The 19324-nt window shown below is 38.1% G+C and overlaps 1 protein-coding gene and 1 long non-coding RNA gene across 2 annotated transcripts in view; one reads left to right on the forward strand and one right to left on the reverse strand.

Annotated features, from left to right (window-relative positions):
• The window catches only part of Efhc2 (EF-hand domain containing 2), a 179898-nt gene that overhangs the window by 101722 nt on the left and 58852 nt on the right, over positions 1-19324 (forward strand). Inside the window, exons 10-11 of the mRNA XM_021725577.3 lie at positions 2612-2808; positions 6173-6303. Coding sequence (XP_021581252.1) covers positions 2612-2808; positions 6173-6303 — 328 coding nt within the window. The remainder of the gene's footprint in view (positions 1-2611; positions 2809-6172; positions 6304-19324) is intronic.
• LOC144371770 (uncharacterized) lies at positions 1682-10648 on the reverse strand. Its single transcript, XR_013431871.1, has 2 exons — positions 10295-10648; positions 1682-1905 (listed from the first exon to the last, which is right to left on the reverse strand). It is a non-coding gene; the product is annotated as an uncharacterized LOC144371770 (long non-coding RNA).

The raw sequence follows: 19324 nt of genomic DNA on the forward strand, positions 1-19324 counted from the left end.
CAATAGGTTTCTTTTGGCAAAAATGTTTTAAATGGGAGCTGAAATATACAAAATGATAAACAAGGAACAGTTATGGTTGTCTCAGAGATGGGGGCCTGGGATAAATCCCTTTTGCCACTATTCCCTCTTTTTCATGAGGTAGTTCTATGGAACCCAAGTATTTCAAAATCAAGGTCTGGTTGCCACCAGTGCCACTCTCAGCCAGCAAGCCAAGAGAAAGTATATACTCTTGATAGTTCTGCCTAACAGATTTTTGTTGATGCTCTGACAAGAATTCCAGATATATAAATTTAATCTTCAGGATCCATCTTTCTCTGGCCTTTCTGTCTGTTAATGCTATTTGCACTTGGGCCTAATGGAATGTTCTCCACGCTGTGCTGATTATATGGCGATTGCTGAGGAGAGCTGTTGATTTACCAAACTATGGAACTGTAAGACACACTCTCTCTCTCTCTCTCTCTCTCTCTCTATATATATATATATATATATATACACATACACACACACACATATTATTTATATGGTTCTGAGGATTGAACCCAGTGCCTCACATGTGTGAAGCAAACACTCTTCCACTGAGCCCCAGCCCCAGCCTAGGACTCTGTTTTTTGTCTCAACATATTTATGTCATTTATCTGTGCTGAAAACACACATTTGGGAAGAATAATCAGTGATGTGCTGGTTAACTGGTTCTTTGAAAAAAAATTTGTACTGTTTGTCACTTTGTACTGTTTGTCCTGATTTGTACTGTTTGTCACTTTCCTTGATTTGAATACCCCAATCACAGCCAGTTTTTAGAAGCCAACAGTTTAAAAAAACTGGCTTGCAAAATCTTTGAAAATTCAACAATTGGCTCTTGTGAGCTGGTATGAGCCCTTAGCGCACCAATGAGTAATGAATAATTTGTATAACTAAATCAAGACTCCACAGTGATTTGAATAGTAGAAAATCTTACGATATGAAATTGAATAGGGATGAATATAAATCATACTCTAAATAGTCAAAAAATCAAGTGTATGCATCTAGAGTGGGGAAGATGTGGCCAAGTAAATTGCAGCATGTGTAAAACAGAAAGGGTGATAGTAGTCAATGAAAAGCTTATAATAGTGGCCATTACTCAGTACCTGCTATTGTCCTTATAAGAACTCTTAAGAGGTTAAGTTTAGTAGTAGTTCTCCAAGAAACAAATATGAGACAGGATTATCTCCAAGATATTCATTTAGGGGAAATGCTGGTGAGGAAAAATGTGGAGAGAGCCAGAGGAGACTGGGAGAGCCATCAGACTGCAGTACAGTTCTGACTCTGGTAAAGGAAGGAGGGAGGGAAAGAAGAAGGGAGGTCTTAGACTGCAGTGGAATTCTAAGAAGATTTCTGCAAGGCTGAGCCAAAGCTGCTAGTTGGAAGAGCCCTTGTCTTTATAGGAATGGGCCAATCTTAGCATCTCTGCCTTGTGTAGTCATTTGTTGGCAGAAGCCTGTGGGAAGTATGACCTCGGCATATACTTAAGGATGGATTTCAGAACATGACAGCTGGGGTCTTCTACCAGTCATGTTCCCTACAATAGGTAATTTGAGAGGTACATTTTCCTGGGCCCCCACAAATTTTGTTTCCATTTTACCAATGAGAATGTACAGAAGTTCAGAGAGGTTAAATAACTCTTAAAGATCATCCAGCAGGCAAGTGACAGAACCAGGATGTGATGTTGCTTTACTTGGCTTCAAGGCCTGTGTCTTTCCACCACTTGTGTTATCAGAATGTGGTAGGAGGATCTGATAGTGATGTAGTAGTGACCACAAAATCTCATCTGGTCTCAGACTGTATTCACAGATCTGTAGATTTCAGTTCTGATTCAGAGTTTCCTGTGCAACTCCACTTGCTACTTTCCAAGAGGTCAAAAACCAATGCCTGGAAGAGAACAGATGAGTTGTTGAGAATTCTGGGAAGTAAAATACATGATGAAAAACTCAAAGAAGCAAAGATACTTTACCTGTTTAAAAAAAAAAAAAAGTTAGGGGGTTAGGGATATTCTGGTAGAGTGTTTGCCCAGCACACTTGAGGCCCTAGATTCCATCCCTAGCACTTCAAAATAAATTAAATTTTAAAAAATATGTAAAAAAAGTTAAAGGGACCCCCACAGTTGTCTTCAAATACTTAAGAAATCTCCTTCACAGAGGTGGGACAATTTACCCTTAATCTGCACGTCAGAAAAAGTACAAGACAAATAAGTAGAAATAAGCACAAGTGAGACATTTTCTAAATGGTTCTATTCAAATGTGCTCCAAAGATGAGTAACCTCCTGATGTTACACACTCCCAGTATGCTGCAGGAATATTTATGTAGCAGGTCTTTGCTATGTGTTTATTTGATTAGGAAGGGAGAAAGAAGAAAAAGGCTAGAATACTATACCATGTTTTTCTTTAACACATTCACCTAGGAAGTCTTATTTCTTTGTCCACTGCCTCATTCCTCCCTTTAGTCTGAGAATAATAGACAAAATGAGTTCACAGGTAAGTTGTATAGTCTGTGTTTGAGGATGAAGCAACTCTAAAGGCAAGCCACATGGTTCTTTTAAGAATAAAGACTACCCATGAACTTTTCTCTCTTTCTCTAGGGCTCACTGGTGGGATGTTTTTGAAAAGAATTCGTGTTAAGAGGCCTGGACAAGAAATCTTTAAAAGTGAACTATCAGAATATATCAAGTCTGAAGAGCTGTATGTTGGAGCCAAACTGAACGTGAATGGCTACCTATTTCTTTTGCTCAACGCTGATGAGTACACCTTAAACTACATGGAGAATAATACAAACAGGGTGAATTTACTTTGTATAATTCTTCACTTGCCTCTCAGCCCTCTGCAATGTGTGTTTTTCTTTCTCTAGGGGCTTTTCTTCTTCATCTTGCCACTGTTTTACATTGTGCATTCACACATGTGGGCATGAATAATGGATCTGTGCAACTTGGCCACAGGTCCCATCACAGAGGCCAGGTCCTTGTCTCCTCTGTTTACACGCTTGGCTCTCCACTGCCCAGCATCACGGATTCCAGGAAGAGGCAGGAGGCTGGCCCAGGGTTGAATCAAGTTTCCTGCATTTTCTGCTGACACTAACAATGTTTTCAGAAAGAAATTCAGCAAGTATAGGAAAGGAAGACAATCCGGTGCCACACACTGTGCCATCCCAGTTAATTGGCACAGGGCAACAGAGAAGGCCAAGACCGGAACAAACAGAAACCCCAAGGGAACTCAATAGCTTCTGAGGTTGCAACTTCCTATAACTGTGGCCACCTGAGGCCTAAAAAAGAATTTAAGGAGGAATTGGCCCTAGTGAGCTGAAAAAGTTTTGTTTTTTTTTTTTTAATTTGAATTAAGGTGGCAGATGGTTACCGTTCTTAAAAGTGCTATTATGGCAGTTCTGTTCAGTAAAAATAACATTTGGGAGAAATCTTAATTTTGAATGTGGACTCATTTAGTGTGCAAACGTGTATTTGGGAATCATTGCCTAATATTGAAAAAATCTGTCTGGAAATTTTTTATTTTAAAAGTTCACCTGTTACATAACAATATTTGTGTGCCATTTATATACTACAGTACCAGTTTTGTCTTATTTACATATAAAATGCTCAAGGTTAAGTTGTTAGCATCAGTCTCTCCATATAATTACATGTGTATCCCATCTTCCATATCGATTTGGGACTTCTGAGAAGCAGAAGACAGAGTTATAAATGCAAGAGGTGTATTGGGGGAAAGACCTCTGAAGGACAAAGTGAGGGAGCAGAAGGAGACAGTGGGTAGATGGAGTCTTCAGACCAGAATTCAGGTCTAATTCCTGTTGAGGCTAGGAAGGAAGAGTGGATGGGAAGAACCTCATCTGGGCCATGCAGCTTTGAAAAAGTCTCAGCCAGGCAGAGGGAGAGCCCAGAGCAAAGACTACCCAATTGAGACACCCAGAGTCAGGCAGGAGTGCCCAGCTCTGCTCCCCCTGCTGTGTTCCATTACTGAGTGAGACAGCCAAGGGAGACTGTGGCATCATTTGGGATACTGCATTTGGACCATGTGTAGATCTATAAGTTGTGGCAGCTAGAGGCTGTTGGCTTGTGATGCTCTTCTTCACAGGGTCTCTCTTGATAGGAGGCCTGAGCAGCCTGGCTGCCACATATTCTCTCCATTTGTGATATTAGAGATTTGGGTTATCATAAAAGCATGAACCATTAGCTGTATAAAATACTGAACTCAGGTAAGAAACTCTATAATTGGGGAGTTAAATTTCTGGAGACCAGCAGACCTGGATTGGAAATCAGACCCCATACCTTGTAGCTGAGAGACTTAAGCCATGTGTCTTACCTGACCTTCATTTTCCTCATCTTTGAAATAAGAGTAACAAGAATGCCTGTTTCATAAATTTGCTAGAAAGATTAGATGTGATGATAATGTGTGATGTGCTTAACTTTATGTGGCCTATAGAAAGTTTAGTTGTTGTAACTATTATAAATTAGCATTCTATTTCAAAATAGAAGGTGAACCTATGCCTTAATATAAAATATACAGACAGTTCCCAATTTATGATTTTTCAATTTAGGGTTTTTTTGACTTTATCGTGGCATAAAAGCAATATACATTCAGTAGAGACTACTTCAAATTTTGAGTTTTTCTCTTTCCCTGAGCTAATACTGTGCAGTCATATCCTCTCTTGGCAATGCTGGGCAGTAGCCATAAGCCACAGTTCCCAGTCAACTCTGATCACTAGGGGAAACAACCCATACTCTACAGTGTGCTGTGTTACTAAGCCAGGATATTTGCTGGGCTAGGTATATTCAGTGCACATATTTATTTTAGGGTACCAGGGATTGAACTCAGGGGCACTCAAGCACTGAGCCACATCCCCAGCCCTATTTTGTATCTTATTTAGAGTTAGAGTTTCACTAAATTGCTTAGCACCTCGCCATTGCTGAGGCTGGCTTTGAACTTGCAATCCTCCTGCCTCAGCCTCCTGAGCCACTGGGATTACAGGTGTGTGCCTGGCTTATTCATTGTATTTTTGACTTATGATGTTTCCAAATTACATTGGGTTTATTGGAGCATACCCCATTGAAAGTCAAGGATTACCTGTATGTAAAAAGGTAGGTATGTTTTTTTTCCCCTCTTTTTTCTTTTTTTCATGCTAGAGATTGAACCTGAGGTTTCAGGCATGCTAGGCAACCGTTCTACCACTGAGTTGCACTCTCAGTCAAAACATATATAGTTTTAAGGAATAAAGAGCTTTTCTTCTTTCAGAATGATAAAAGCATGATAGGACATTATCTAGTATCAGCATCTCAAGTGAAAATTACATTATTTTAAAACTACTCTTAACAAGGGCATACTAGGCAGAGGAAGATTAATATACTCTTTAATACCAGTCCGAGAAGTCTTTTCAAAAGAGCTAATAGATCCTATCATGGAAATAGATGAAAGGAAATGCAAAAAAGGAGATAGAGTGGGGGTCTGCAGTAGGTGCCAAACCACCTGGATCATTTTGTGGTGGAAGAGAGGGAGCTTTATTCTAAATTACCACCAATGTTTTTATTCTAAAATTTCATCTTCTCATTTTTGATCTTTTAGCTGTAATTATTTATAACCTTGTGCTTTACTGAATTGAATAACAAATATTCTTCCTAAGTCAAAAGGCTAATCACAGGGTAGGAGACAGGAACAGTAGGCTTTCTGCATGAGTATTACACTGCCTGTATGGATCTTTGACACTAGCTGTGCTCTGATCAGTACATTGCCTGGGTAGCCAAAAGTTTCTGGAGTTGTAGGGGGCATTCTAATATTTGGAGAAAATGAGGGTCTACTTATCCAATTTTGAATCCCCATTCTCTGCATTAGGGTTTGCCAAAATATTGGGCCAATGTCCAAGGTTACAGGGAGGAGGAGGCTGAAGTGGAAGCAGATTGTTTTCTAATCTCTGTAGCCTGCTGTCTCTTAAGCTCATTTGTCTCAGATTTGGGGCCTAGGCTAATGACACTTGTTGTCTTAAAGGCATAGCTCAAGAGATAACAAAACTAGCCATCTCTTCTCAGTGTTGGTCTCTATAGAAAGGCATTTCTAGCTAACTTTGGGTTTACCATCATAAATATTGGGCTCCTGAAGTTTCAGGTATATTTAAATGTGTCTTTCCTTTCATTTCTCTCTTCTAGTTTCCATTTAGCAGCATCGAATTTGCCCTACAAAAGCTGAAAGACTTAGAATCGAAATCAAAAGATATCAAGCAGGTATTTGCAGCTGCTGACCCTAGACACACAAAGGTTTTGGATTATAATACATTCAGGTAAGCAATATTCTGCTAGCAACCAATCTGTTTCCAGCTCAAGATTGTCTGAAGAGCACAAAGAACAGTTGCTTTCTTAGTGTCTCCTAGTCAGTTGACTATAGGCTTTTTATTAGAAATTGGCATTTTGCATTTGTATTACTTTATGGTCAAATTTGGGCTATTAATATTCTAGTAAGCTTTATATTATAAGTTTTTAGGTAGGGACAGAGACTGAAGAAAGCCTAGGAAGTCAGATGCTCACATTGCCTTGTAAATCATGGTGTTGAAAGATCCAAAGAATGCTGGGAATGGTGCATCTGAATGATAAAGGTAGAAAAAAGTTCAGTTAAGAGTTCCCTCCAAAATCTGGGAGACAGAGAAGGGCTATATCCCTAGGAATGCAATAAAGTTGGAAAAGATAATGAAAACTTTACTGATTAGCAAGAGAAAAGGTGATGTGTAAGTATCTGTGTATATGTATTCTCATATATAGATTCTAAAGACAAAAACATAGGAATTGAAGGGGAAAATCTGACCGTAGTTGGACATTTCATTAAAAAATCATGAACAATAAAGGTTTTCTCTAAGGTAAAGCTGAATCCCGTGACTGTTCAGTGACTGACCTAGGCAAACTTCCAAACAGCAGAAACACAGAGAAATTCAAATTCAGGGTCTAAGTACAATTGTGAGACTTTTTAGCTTGAAAACAAAGTGAACAGAGCCTTCAGGAGAATGTAAATTAAATCATGGATGGAGGACAAAGGGGACATTCTCTTTAGGCTGAGAATTCTGGCTTCTGAAAACAATAGTGGCTGAAAGCTATATAGTAAACTGGGCTTGATGCAGTCAAGATGTGCACTGAGAAATGAGGAAGCTAGCCCAGGCAAGGGTAGCAGGGAGGTCTTTCCAACTTTGTGTCTACAGTTGCCTGTTGCATCACTACCTGGTGGCCTGGAGCCACCAGGAGGCCCACAGTGCCCCAAGAGCTCATTTGTTGTTTTAACAAAGCTCTTTTGTGTGTCTAAAATGTTCTTTGGAGAGAAGCAGTCAGAGGACATATTTTTATTGTTTAGAATTCCCAACCTTCTGGGATCAATAAGAATTTATAGTCCTTTGTTATTGTTCATAGTCACATACACATATTCATGGTGTTTTGGAAAATAAATGGAGGCAGAGTAAAGAGCAAAGATAATTAATTACTCAGGCCATGGACTAATGGAAAGCAGTGGAGGAGAAAACAAGAAATTTCCATCAGAAATGAGGGAGCGGTTTTGTTTTATTATTTTTTGTCCTTTTACAAAAGCATCCATTCTCTCAGTATTCTTGCAAAGTCTATTGGAAACGTTTTAGTGAGTTCATGGGGACTTTTTGGGAAGCATTTAGGCCAAGCAGGATCTCCAACCAGGAGAAATTGCTCTGCAGATGGAGGCCTGACCTTAATTGTGGGTGGGATAAAGGACTACCATACTGCTATTGGAGGGGTGGCCTGAAGGCACTGCATGCTCAGAAAGAAAAAGCTCCCCATCCCAGAAATTCCTTAAGACTAAAATCTCCTTAGGTTATGCCTGGCCTGAAGAAATCCTCCAGTGGCTTGCCATTGTCCTTACAATAAGATCCAAATATTTGACTGCAGCCAATAGGATTCTGTTTATAGTTCTAGCATCGACACTTCTTTTTCTCCAGCCCTGTTCTTTGGCCTCCCTGGTTGCTTTTCAGTTTCTCAAGCACATCCAGCTCTTTTCCTGTATCCATGCCTGTGCATGTGCACTTCCCTCTGCTAGGAAGGTCCCCATCATCATCCTTTCCATGTTAATCCTAGGACTCATCCCCAGAGGGGCATTTTTTTTTCTCTATCCTATCTAAAGTAATCAAGAAAAGAGATTTATGTAGCTCACAATTTGAGAGGTTCAAAGGCATGGTACCAGTATCAGTTCAGCTCTAGTGAGGATCTCATGTCAGATACAGCATCATGGTGGAGAACATGTAGGAGAGATCGCATGGCAAAATAGAAAGCCATAGAGTGGGAAGGGACCAGTCTTTCTCTTTCATAATAACCCTCTCATGAGAACTAACCAGGGTCCAATTGATACTGGTCTTGAAAATCAGGATCTCAGGATCAGGCCCTCATTCCCCTGTTGTTAAAGATTAAATACCTGAGAAGAGAGAGAGAGAGAGAGAGAGAGAGAGAGAGAGAGAGAGAGAGAGAGAGAGAGAGAGACACAACACACACACACACACACACACACACACACACACACACACACACACACACACACACCTCCAGAGACGAGGGAGCCCAGAGATGATACCTAAGGGAGTGGGGTATCTTGTCCCTTTATAGATTTCAGGTTCCCTAGGTTTCCTTTCTTCTCATGCTTACATGACCAAAAGGCAGGAAGAGAGCCATCCAGGGGGTGATTGCTTGTGTTATGTAAGTATGATCCTCTCCCACCCCACCCCCTAGGCTATTGCTGTCTACCCATTTCCTTTTCTTTTTAAAAATTTGTTCTAATTAGTTATATATACATGACAGTAGAATGCATTTGACACATCATACATAAATGGAGTATAACTTTTCATTCTTCTGGTTGTACATGATGTAGAATCACACTGGTCCTGTAGTCATACATGCACATAGGGTAAGAATGTCTGATTCATCCTGCTATCTTTCCTACCCCCATACTCCCTCTCCTCCCTTCACTCCCCTCTGTCTAATCCAGAGTACCTCTATTTTTCCCTAGCTCCCCCTCTGCCCCCATTGTGAATTAGCATCACATATTAGAGAAAACATTTGGCCTTTGGTTTGGGGGGATTGGCTTATTTTACTTAGCATGATATTCTCCAGCTCCATCCATTCACCTGCAAATGCCATAATTTCATTCTTCATTAAGGCTGAGTAATATTCCATTGTGTATATATACCACATTTTCTTGATCCATTCATCTGTTGAAGGGCATCTAAGTTGGTTTAACCTATTGTGAATTGAGCTGCTATAAATAAACATTGATGTGGCTGCGTCACTGGTCACTGTAAGTATGCTGATTTTAAGTCCTTTTACCCATTTCCTTTTCTTTGATAATCAGCTACCAGTTCTTTGCCCCATCTCATGATGAGAGCTACATTAATCACTTCCCAGGGCAGTGCCCCCAGAGACCAAATCACCTCCCATTAGGCCTTACCTCGTAAAGGTCCTACCACCTCTCACATTACCATACTGGAAACCAGAGTTTTAAATACATCTGCAATTGAGGGGCAAATCACATATAAACTGTAGCAGTCTCCAAATGGGAGTATAGACCAGGAGTCAAGATGTCCTGGATCATATAACATGTTTGGGGTTGGATACTCACTGAGTTCTCTGGGCTTGGGTCTGCCACTGTGTTTGGCCCACAAGTGTGGCCCTTGCACGTTGTATTCAGACCTCTCTTTTGCTCCCCACACCCTTGCCTATACAAAGACAAAGAAACTGCATATCTAGTTACTTTTCATATCATATTCTAATCTTATCCTTTGCTCTCTAGCTAATATTTTTCTTTCTTTTATTTGTGTGTTTGTGTGTGGGGGGCTCCTCTCATTCAGAAGGTAATCTTTTTGAGAGTGGAGACCTTCTGTCTCTTGTTTTCTGCTTTAATCTTATCGCAGTGTTAATAAATGTTAGTTGAGTGGCTACATTTTGTTTAGCCTGACTGCTTTGGCTCTCACCAATAGGTTGATGTCTCCATTTTAGTTCCTCATTCTCAGACCCTTATCCAGAATGATAGACTTGAAAATACAGACATCTCTGGGATCTCTCCCCTTTGAATATTCCTTAGGCATCCTGAAATAACTTCCCTTAAATTGACCTCATTTTCTTCTTTCAGATAATTGCAGCTCGGAATGCTATCTTGGTAAAGTTTACTATATGTGTTCCCAGAAACCAGGCCTGGGTTCAGCTTGTCTCTCCCCTCCCTCCTATCTCCACCTTTCCCATCCATCATATGGAATTGAACCCTTTGGAAACTTTGCTTACCATCCATTCCCAGCTTCATTTGCATCACAGTTTCCTCTGACCTCCTGGAGAGCTGCAGAACTGATCTTTTCTTAACTCTCATCCTGCAAAGTTTTGTTATAGTGACCTTCCTGAAGTCTGATTAGGTCATTCTTGTGCTCTGAACTCTGCATCAGCTCCCCATTGCTTGCAGGACTAATTCCAGCTTCTCAGCATATCATGTGAGATCTGGCCCTTGTCTACCTCTTCCTCCTTATTTATATCTTGCTAGAAGGATACATCTGTAGAAGCCACCATTTATTGAGCACTTACTATGGGCCAAGCAATGTGCCAAAATGTTTTATATCTACCAGCCCCCTGTTGAGTTGTTACTTGTTTATTTCCCTGCCTCCACGATCCTGCCAAGTACAATAGATGTTTGTTGAATAATTTAATGAATGATTCTATTTCTCAAGGAACATTCAGTCTACAGCCTGCAGCAAACAAATAAATAATTGATTATCTTGCGTCAGAGAAGGGCCATCTGTCTCTGGCTTACTGGAGTCAGGGAAAGATAGACCTGACCCTCACCAGTCAAGTGACTTGGGTAAGCCACATTCACCACCATGCATCTCATTCTTTGATCTGTATTATTAGTCCCTGTGGGCCTTTCTATATTTTGCTGTTCTGAAACTCTTAAAATATAGGTTTATAATACACTTATAAAGTGTTCCCTTTTCAAATTTGTGTGTTGAAATCATAGAGAAGAGTAGAGACAAACAAAGGTGGATTGTTAGGCTTCTGTCCAGTGTAGCTCCCTGGCCTTCTCAGTATATTCTTGGTGCCTCAGAGCCCAGACCTGCTGTGTTATCCAAGCCCTGGCATTCCGCTTTCTTCTCTCAGGAAAACCTCAAAGATAGGAGCCAGTAAACTACCTCTGCACAATGGATTAACAGGTAGGCCTCTCAGAGACATTGGTCTTAGGATAGACTTGATGGATGCAGGGATAGGTCAAGAAACAGTAGAGAGTGGTTCTGCTTTTTTCACGTGGGCAGGGAACATTTTTCTTTGGCTTTGTAAGGGTCATCCACTCTGCCTCTACCTAGATCTGTTTCTCTGCAACCCTTTCTTTACAGTCTGAGATTTACCTATGAGAGCTTCTGATTTATCAAAAGAGAGCAGAGTGTCTTTCTCAGAGTGAGGGCACATTTCATCAGGGAGCAGGGCAGGGTCTAGGTTTGGCAGGGCTAGTATTTCACAAAATTGGGAACCTAGGTAGGTGGGGCTTTCCAGAGCAGGCTCTGGACTGTAAATTACATGTAGCTTCAGCAGTGAAGGCCCAATGCCAGGGAAGACATGGCCTGTCCCTCCCTCTGGCCACCTTTCTGAGCCTTGATCTGCCCATCAGAGTTGACATTTGACCTCATGTAACTTGTGCATATTTTGGTCCTCTGTGTGCTCATCTCTTCTCCCTACTTGGGCAAAGTTCTTAGAGGGCAGTGGCCATAATCAGTTCACCCTTGTGTCTTTCCCAGGTCCCTCCAGAACCCAGTGTATCAGGCTTCAGTGAATTATTACACAGTTCTTCCTCAGACCTCTATTATTAATCGTGGGTCAGTAGTTCTTCTATGAACATCCATATATAAATTCCTTCTAAGATTTAGAGCCTCGGGAAATGTTCTCACTTATAAAACTGAAATTCTTCCTGAGGGAGGTAGTGTACTATAAATAGATCAGATCACTGGTTTTTGTAGTCAGCAAACCCAGATCTAAATCTCAGCTCTCTCATTTACCAGCTTGGTAGCCTTGGGTAAGTTGTTGAACAATTTTTTTCATCTAGAAAATAATGATAATAATGCCTACTACATAGAGCTGTTGTGATGAATAATAAATTTGATACAGTTTATAAAATTCTTATTGTAGTCCACTGAATAGTGCATGGTAGATACTCAAAAAAGAAAGAAAGAAAACACTTTATCCCAATATGGTAACCTGGTGTCATCAAGAATAGTTATATGAATCTACATGCCATTTTCAGTATTTCAGTAAGCTATATTTTACCTGTGATGGAGTCATCTAAAACATTAATAAATGAAGTTGGAAAAGAATCTCTTAAAAACTTTGAGGCCATGAACATGGAAAATAATAAACATCATTTGTGGATCCAGGTTGGGAAACATTAATATAATCTAACATGTTACTGTCCTTACTTCAAGGAAGCAGATTGTAAATTTAGTGTTTAGAACATGGTAATGATCTCATTCTGATTTATCTAGGATGGTTATCTCTCCCTTTGAATGGCTCTGCTCTATCTTTATTTGGAGTACTCTGTGTACATTGCTGTTGGTGTTTTTATTGTAGGCTAACATCTTTTAAGGAAGCCACTAGTCTATGAATCTGTATGAACAGAAGCAAAAACAAAGATAAACAAACACATAAATTCCAAACACACTCAAACATAGGTTCTTATCGTGAATCAAAGCATCTGCTTTGTCAGTACTCATAGCATATCTTTGAGAACAGCATTTTGAGCCTTCCTAAAAAGCATTAAATATAAATAATGTGATGTGGTAGAAAGAAAGCTGGCCTGGGAATCAAAAAAGATGAAGGTTTTTTATTTGCTTCTATCACTGCCTGGTGGTGTTGTTTGTAGTGGTGAGGGCTTAGTTTTAGAAAAGCAAAATCTTCTCTGGCTAGTTAGGCAGAAAAAGAATTTATTAAAAGGATTCTGGGTGGTTCACAGTATCTTTGGAAAGACCAGAGAAATAAGCTTGAGACTGAATTTTAGGAACAAAGCCCAGAACTGGGCTGTAGAGATATCTGATGAAAAAATGACCTCTGTTACCACTGTCCCTACCCATGAGTCCTTGCTACACTTGCATTGTTGCTAAGAACTCCCATTTTTTTTTTTTTTTGCAACCATCACTACCACCACTTTTGGCCACTTTTGCCTCTTGCTACCTCTGAGAGCTGTACCCCTCTGACACCAAACATGGACCCTATTGAGTTGGTTTTCTCCTGTTATTGCCTTCTCAATCAACATTTTCTGAAAACTTCATGATTAGTGGATTCTGGGTTATGTGCATGTTTCTAATTGCATGGAAGGCCAGGAAATTGAGCTGATGTCCCTCTTGGGGTGGCAGGGAACATAGTATGGGAATTTACCTAAATATAGAAAGGCTACTTTAAAGGTACCATTTGTACAAAAGTTTCAGTTAGGTTGATTAAGTTCTGGAGATCTATTTGTACAGCATAGTGAATATAGTTAATAATATTGTATTCTTGAAAATTGCTGAGTGAATCTTCACACACACACACACACAAAGGTAATTAGTGAGATGAGGGATCTGTTAATTAGCTTGATTTAACCACTTCACAATGCATCATATATCAAAACAATGTGCAATATAAATATATATAATTTTTACTTGTTTTTTTTTTTTTTTAGTTTTTTATGTCGTGCTGGAGTTTGAATCCAGTGCCTCACATATGCTGGGCAATCGCTCTACCACTGAGTCACAGCCCCAGCCCCACAACTTTTACTTTGTAATCATACTTTAATAAAACTGGGAAAAACTAAAATAAATGAGACCATTTTCATTTTCTGTGAATGTTTTAGAGATAGCAAATCCAAACCAACATGAGCTAAACAGGGAACACAAATGTATATTGAAATTAAGGACTAAACTCCTTGTTTGCTTGCGACCAAACCAAGCAACACACCTACCTAGTTTTAGTAATTAACAATGCTGTTTTGACTTACCAAGCAGCTAAACAAGATTCAAAGCCCTTCCCTACACTTGGCTACTTCCTGAGTATAAATTGCTTTATTTAATTTATTTATTTTTGTGAGTTGCTGAGGGTCGAACCCAGTGCCTCACACATGCCAGGCAGGCACTCTACCACTGAGCCCAGCCCCAGCCCTATAAATTGCTTTAAATGAAGGTGTTGGATTAGATACAAGATTTAAGATTGAAAAATGGCAATTTTGTTGTTGTTTATTTTGTTTAGTGTTTTAAAGTTAGGAGTTCAAACATAAAAATTTATATATCTAGTACCTCTTGGAAAATAGAAATGGAACTATATTTCCCCATGACAGTAATCAGTTGCAGGTGAGTGGCACCTGTCTTTATTCAATAGAAGCACTTCTCTGCATTTCTTCCCAGTCTCTATAATCTTTATTGTTTTATCCAGGGCTTAGATCATTATAAAGCCCTCTTTTAGCCATAAAATTTTATTATTTTGTTACCCTAGGTATTATGGAAATAAGCATGTAGGAATCACTGCATAAATAACCCCGAATAGAACTAAAGGCTGATTTTTTAAAATTAGAAACCAAACATGACTGTGTGCCTAGAAAATTCACAATAACCAATTTAAAAATATAACTATTAAGAATATTTGGGGGCTGGTTTTGTAGCTTAGTGGTAGAGCAGTTGCCTAGCACAGGGGAGGCACTGGGTTGGATCCTCAGTCCACATTAAAAAAAAAAAACAAATAAAAAATAAAGGTTATATTCTTAAAAAGTATTTGGAAAAGTAGCTAAATAGAATAAAATTATATACACAGCAGTAACCAATTAGGAAATGTATTGCAAAAGGGGATATTATTCACTGTATTACAAAATTAGGAAAGCCCTGGTAATAAATTGGACAGAAATGTGTAAGATTGAAATGAATACAATTTTAAAACTTTATGATATCTCTGGATGGGAAGACAATATTGTAAAAATTCTAATCTGTCCAAATTAATCTGTAGATTTGAAACAATTGCAATCAATATTACAAAGTAGGTTTCTGTTATTGCTGTTGTTAGATTTGGTTTTGTTTCTCAGGGTTGAGGAGAGAACTAGGCCTACTGAGTATGAAGGTCCCTTTTTATGGAATTTAAGATATGGAGAACATTTCAAATCACTGGATAAAGAATGGGTTATTAACAGAGATTTTGTTGACAATTAATTTGAAAATGTTTTATATATTTTTATTTTTGATGGAGCAGTTTCCAAAAACCATAAGGGAAAGATTGCCTGCAGAAAAATTTTATATTTCCCTAAAGCAAAAGATGCTATAAACAACCTTTAAAATATAAGGAACAGCCAGGTGCCATGGTGTATGCCTGTAATCAGAGCAGCTCAGAGGCTAAGGCAGGAGGATTGCCAAACCTCCACAATGGTGAGTTGCTAAGTAATTTAGACCCTGTCTATAAATAAAATACAAAATAGGTCTGTGGATGTGGCTCAGTGGTTATGTGCCCCTGAGTTCAATCTCTGGTACCCCCACCCCCAAATAAACAAGGGACAGACTGAGAGAAGATATTTGCAACCAACATAAGAACTGGGGGATTAACATAAGGACTTAAAAAATCCTCCTATAAAATCAACAGATAAAAATGAGTCAAAGATAAGAATAGATAGTTAACTGAAGAAATACAAATGGTTTTTAAATGAAAACCTGCTCAATAATGATGCAAGCTGAAACAACAATAAAACATTATTTATACATATTATATTGGTACAATTTTAAGATAATAATGTAACTGACTCCAGGTGAGTGTGTGAGGTAATACTCTCATTTTCTATTGATAGGAATTTGAATTATTCAGCATTTGGGAGGGCAATTGCCAGCATCTATTATTGAGACACTTTTACTTAGTACTTGAACTTTAAAAATTTTTTATTGGGAAAATTGTGACAAATGGATTGACATATGTGTGTTGCAAAGGGGTACAAAAGCATGGCTGCATGCAGATACATACATGATATTTACTGCAGCAAACTTTGTAATAGTAAATATAACAAATGGACAAATCAAATGCCCAACAGTTGGGAAATAGTTGGATATAGTCTACTGCATCATTATTCTTTAGCCATTAGAAAACCTGAAGTGAACAAATATGCATACCTGAAGTAATGTTCATTGTATCAGTCAGGATTGGCTACTTAATGCTGCAGTAACAGGCAATTCCAAAATCCCAGGGAATCAAATCAACAAAAGATTATTTCTTGCTCAATCTATGTAGCCATTGTGTTTGTCAAAGGAATTTTGTTCATAGTATCTACTCAGGGACTGAAGTTCAGAGAATAGTCACTACCTTGAATGTTGCCAGTTACTTTGCCAGATAAAGGAGAGAACTTCAGAGGGTTAAGTACAGCAAATTCTCACCTGGGAAGAAATACATATCATTTATACCCTCAGTTTACTGGCCAGTACTAGTCACAGGACCCCACATTGTGCTCAGAAGAAAAAGGGAAATCAAATTTTGGTAAACACCACCAACAGTTACCACATTATATTTCATGCTGTTTTCTAGATAAATCAAAATTTAGAACTAAGTATAATATGATCCTATTTATGCCAAAAGTTTAAAGGTTGTATGTGCATGTATATTTGTATAATTATTTCAAGGAATGTACATATATTAAAGAAATTCTCGGGGGCAACACACTTAAGACTGGGCCTCGTTTTTGTTTTTGACAATGAGCAATTGTAGAAATAAACAAACAAACAAAAATAAATTAAAATGAAATAAAACCCAAACAAATAAAACCAAAAAGCCTGGGCAAAGAGCTTTCTGAACATTTTTCAAAAATAACATTTTTATTTCTTTCCTCAATTTTTATAAAGAGCTAATGGCAGATGCTGGCAGAATGTTCTGGGAAAAAGTCAAGAGGCTCAGAATCATAATAGAGCACTTTATGGATTGTTGCAGTTGATGTTCTACTCTAATTATTCATGAGAGTCAAGTAATTTTTAAAATATATTTTCTTAGAATTTCTACATTGTGGGTCCAAATGTTTTATAATATGTAATTATAAAATTCTAGAATTTTAAAATTAAATGTTGAGATAGAGGAATTTTTATAATTTTCAGATTCTAATGAGATTAGACCCCAAATCTTGTTCATTCATTTTTACCCAGTAATTCATGGAGATTTTTAAATGTCAAAAAAATTGAAAGGATCAAACAATGAACACCCATATATCTACTTGTATCATGTAAGATTTACATATTACTTTATTTGCTGTGTGTGTGTGTGTGTGTGTGTGTGTGTGTGTGTGTTACTGAGGATTGAACCCAGGGGTACTCTACACTGCTCTATACCTCCATTCTTGCTAAGTTGCTGAGGCTGGCTTTAAACTTGCAATCCTCTTGCCTCAGCCTCCCAAATCACTTGGATTACAAGTATGCACCACCATGCCCAGCTTTTTTTTTTCCCTTTACTTTTTCACACATCTCTCCATTTATACATCCCTCCATCCTTCCATTAATTCATCTTAATTTTGGTGCATTTCAAAGAAAATCACAGATAGTTACTTCCCTCTAAATATTTCAGTGTGCTTGCCTCTTATTTATAGTTTTTTTTTCCTTTGATATGTAGCTTAGTGGTAGAGTGCTTGCCTAGCACGTGTGAGACCCTGGGTTCGATCCTCAGCACCACATAAAAATTATTATAAAGGTATTATGTCCATCTACAACTAATTTTTTTAAATTTTCAATAAAACACACAAACATTAAGTATACATTTGCTGATTTTTACAAATGCATATATCTGTACAACCCAACTTTTTATTAAAACATAGAATATCACCATCACCAAACAAAATTTGAACACTCTCCATCCCAGTCAATCACTGCCCACATCTCCCATTTAAGAAGCAGCAACTGAGCTAGATGTGGTTGTGCACAAATATAATCTCACCAATTTAGGAGGCTGAGGCAGGTGTATCAAAAATTCTAGGCCAGTCTCAGAAACTTAGTGAGGCACTAAGCAACTTAAAGTGACTTCCATCTCATAAAATGAAAAGGACTGGGGATGTAGATCAGTGGTAGAGCACCACTGCGTTCAATTCCCAATACCAAAAGGAAAAAAAAAAAAAGAACCTAGCATTCTGATTTTTTTCTCCATAGATTTTTTTTCCTGTTCTAGGATTTCATACAAATAAAATTAGTCAGTATGTACATTTTGTGGCATCTTTTATTCATTTTTGTTTCTCCTAATTACATACCTAGGAATGGAATTGTTGGACCATAGAATAAGTATATGTTTTGTTTTTAAAAAAATCTTCCAGACCATTTACCAAAGTGGTTGTACTAGTTTATATTTCCAAGTCCAAATTGTCAATCTTTGTTTTCTGTAATCTGTTTAAGAAGCTTTTGGCTACCTCAGAGTCACCAAGATATTTTCTGTGTTTTTTTCTGTTTTATAATTTTAGTTTTCCTCTTTAAGTATATCATTCATCTCAAATTATTCTGTAGGTGATGTGAAGTAGCATTGAGGTTTATCTTAGATTCTTAAAACACGTATTTGAAATACTTATATGATGGTCTAGAATACATTAAAGAAAAAACCTAAAGCTTTAAAATATAATTTTGAAATGGAAGAGTTTTTATAACTTTCAAATTCTTAGTAAATTAGTGACAATGTCTTACCATTCTTTTTCTTCTGTAGTATAGTTTTGACTATTAAAATTATAATTTTTCCTTGCAAAGGAAGCTGAAATTTTTTTAGTATATTTATTTTTTAGTTGTAGTTGAACACAATGCCTTTATTTATTTATTTTTATGTGGTGCTGAGGATTGAACCCAGGGCCTCACATGCTCTAGGTGAGCACTCTGCCGCTGAGCCATAGACCAAGCCTCATGAAAGGCTGCTTTTAAAAAAATATTTTTCCTAATAATTTTCAGCAATTTCCTTATGCAATACATTTCCGTATCTTGAGAACAGAAGAATCCTCACTATTATCCCAGCTAACTGGTGAATGCTAATGATATTGTTAACTAAAGGAAACTGTGTACCATGTACAAATGGTGGATTGTAGTTTCCAAAGATAGTTGCAACAGTATTTCTCATCCATTATACTTACTTATAATGTTAACTTGATGCTCCTTCTACTGAAAGGTGGGACATTTTCCCCTTGAATCTTGAGTGAGTTTGTCACTCATATGTAACCAATAGAATGGGACAGGTAATGCTGTGTGACTTCTGAGGCCAGGCCAGAAAAGATGTAGATGATTATGTATTGTGTGCTGTGACACTTGCTTTTGGAACCCTGAACTACCATATAGAAAGTCC

Source organism: Ictidomys tridecemlineatus, chromosome X (assembly GCF_052094955.1).
Source record: "Ictidomys tridecemlineatus isolate mIctTri1 chromosome X, mIctTri1.hap1, whole genome shotgun sequence".
NCBI lineage: Eukaryota > Metazoa > Chordata > Mammalia > Rodentia > Sciuridae > Ictidomys > Ictidomys tridecemlineatus.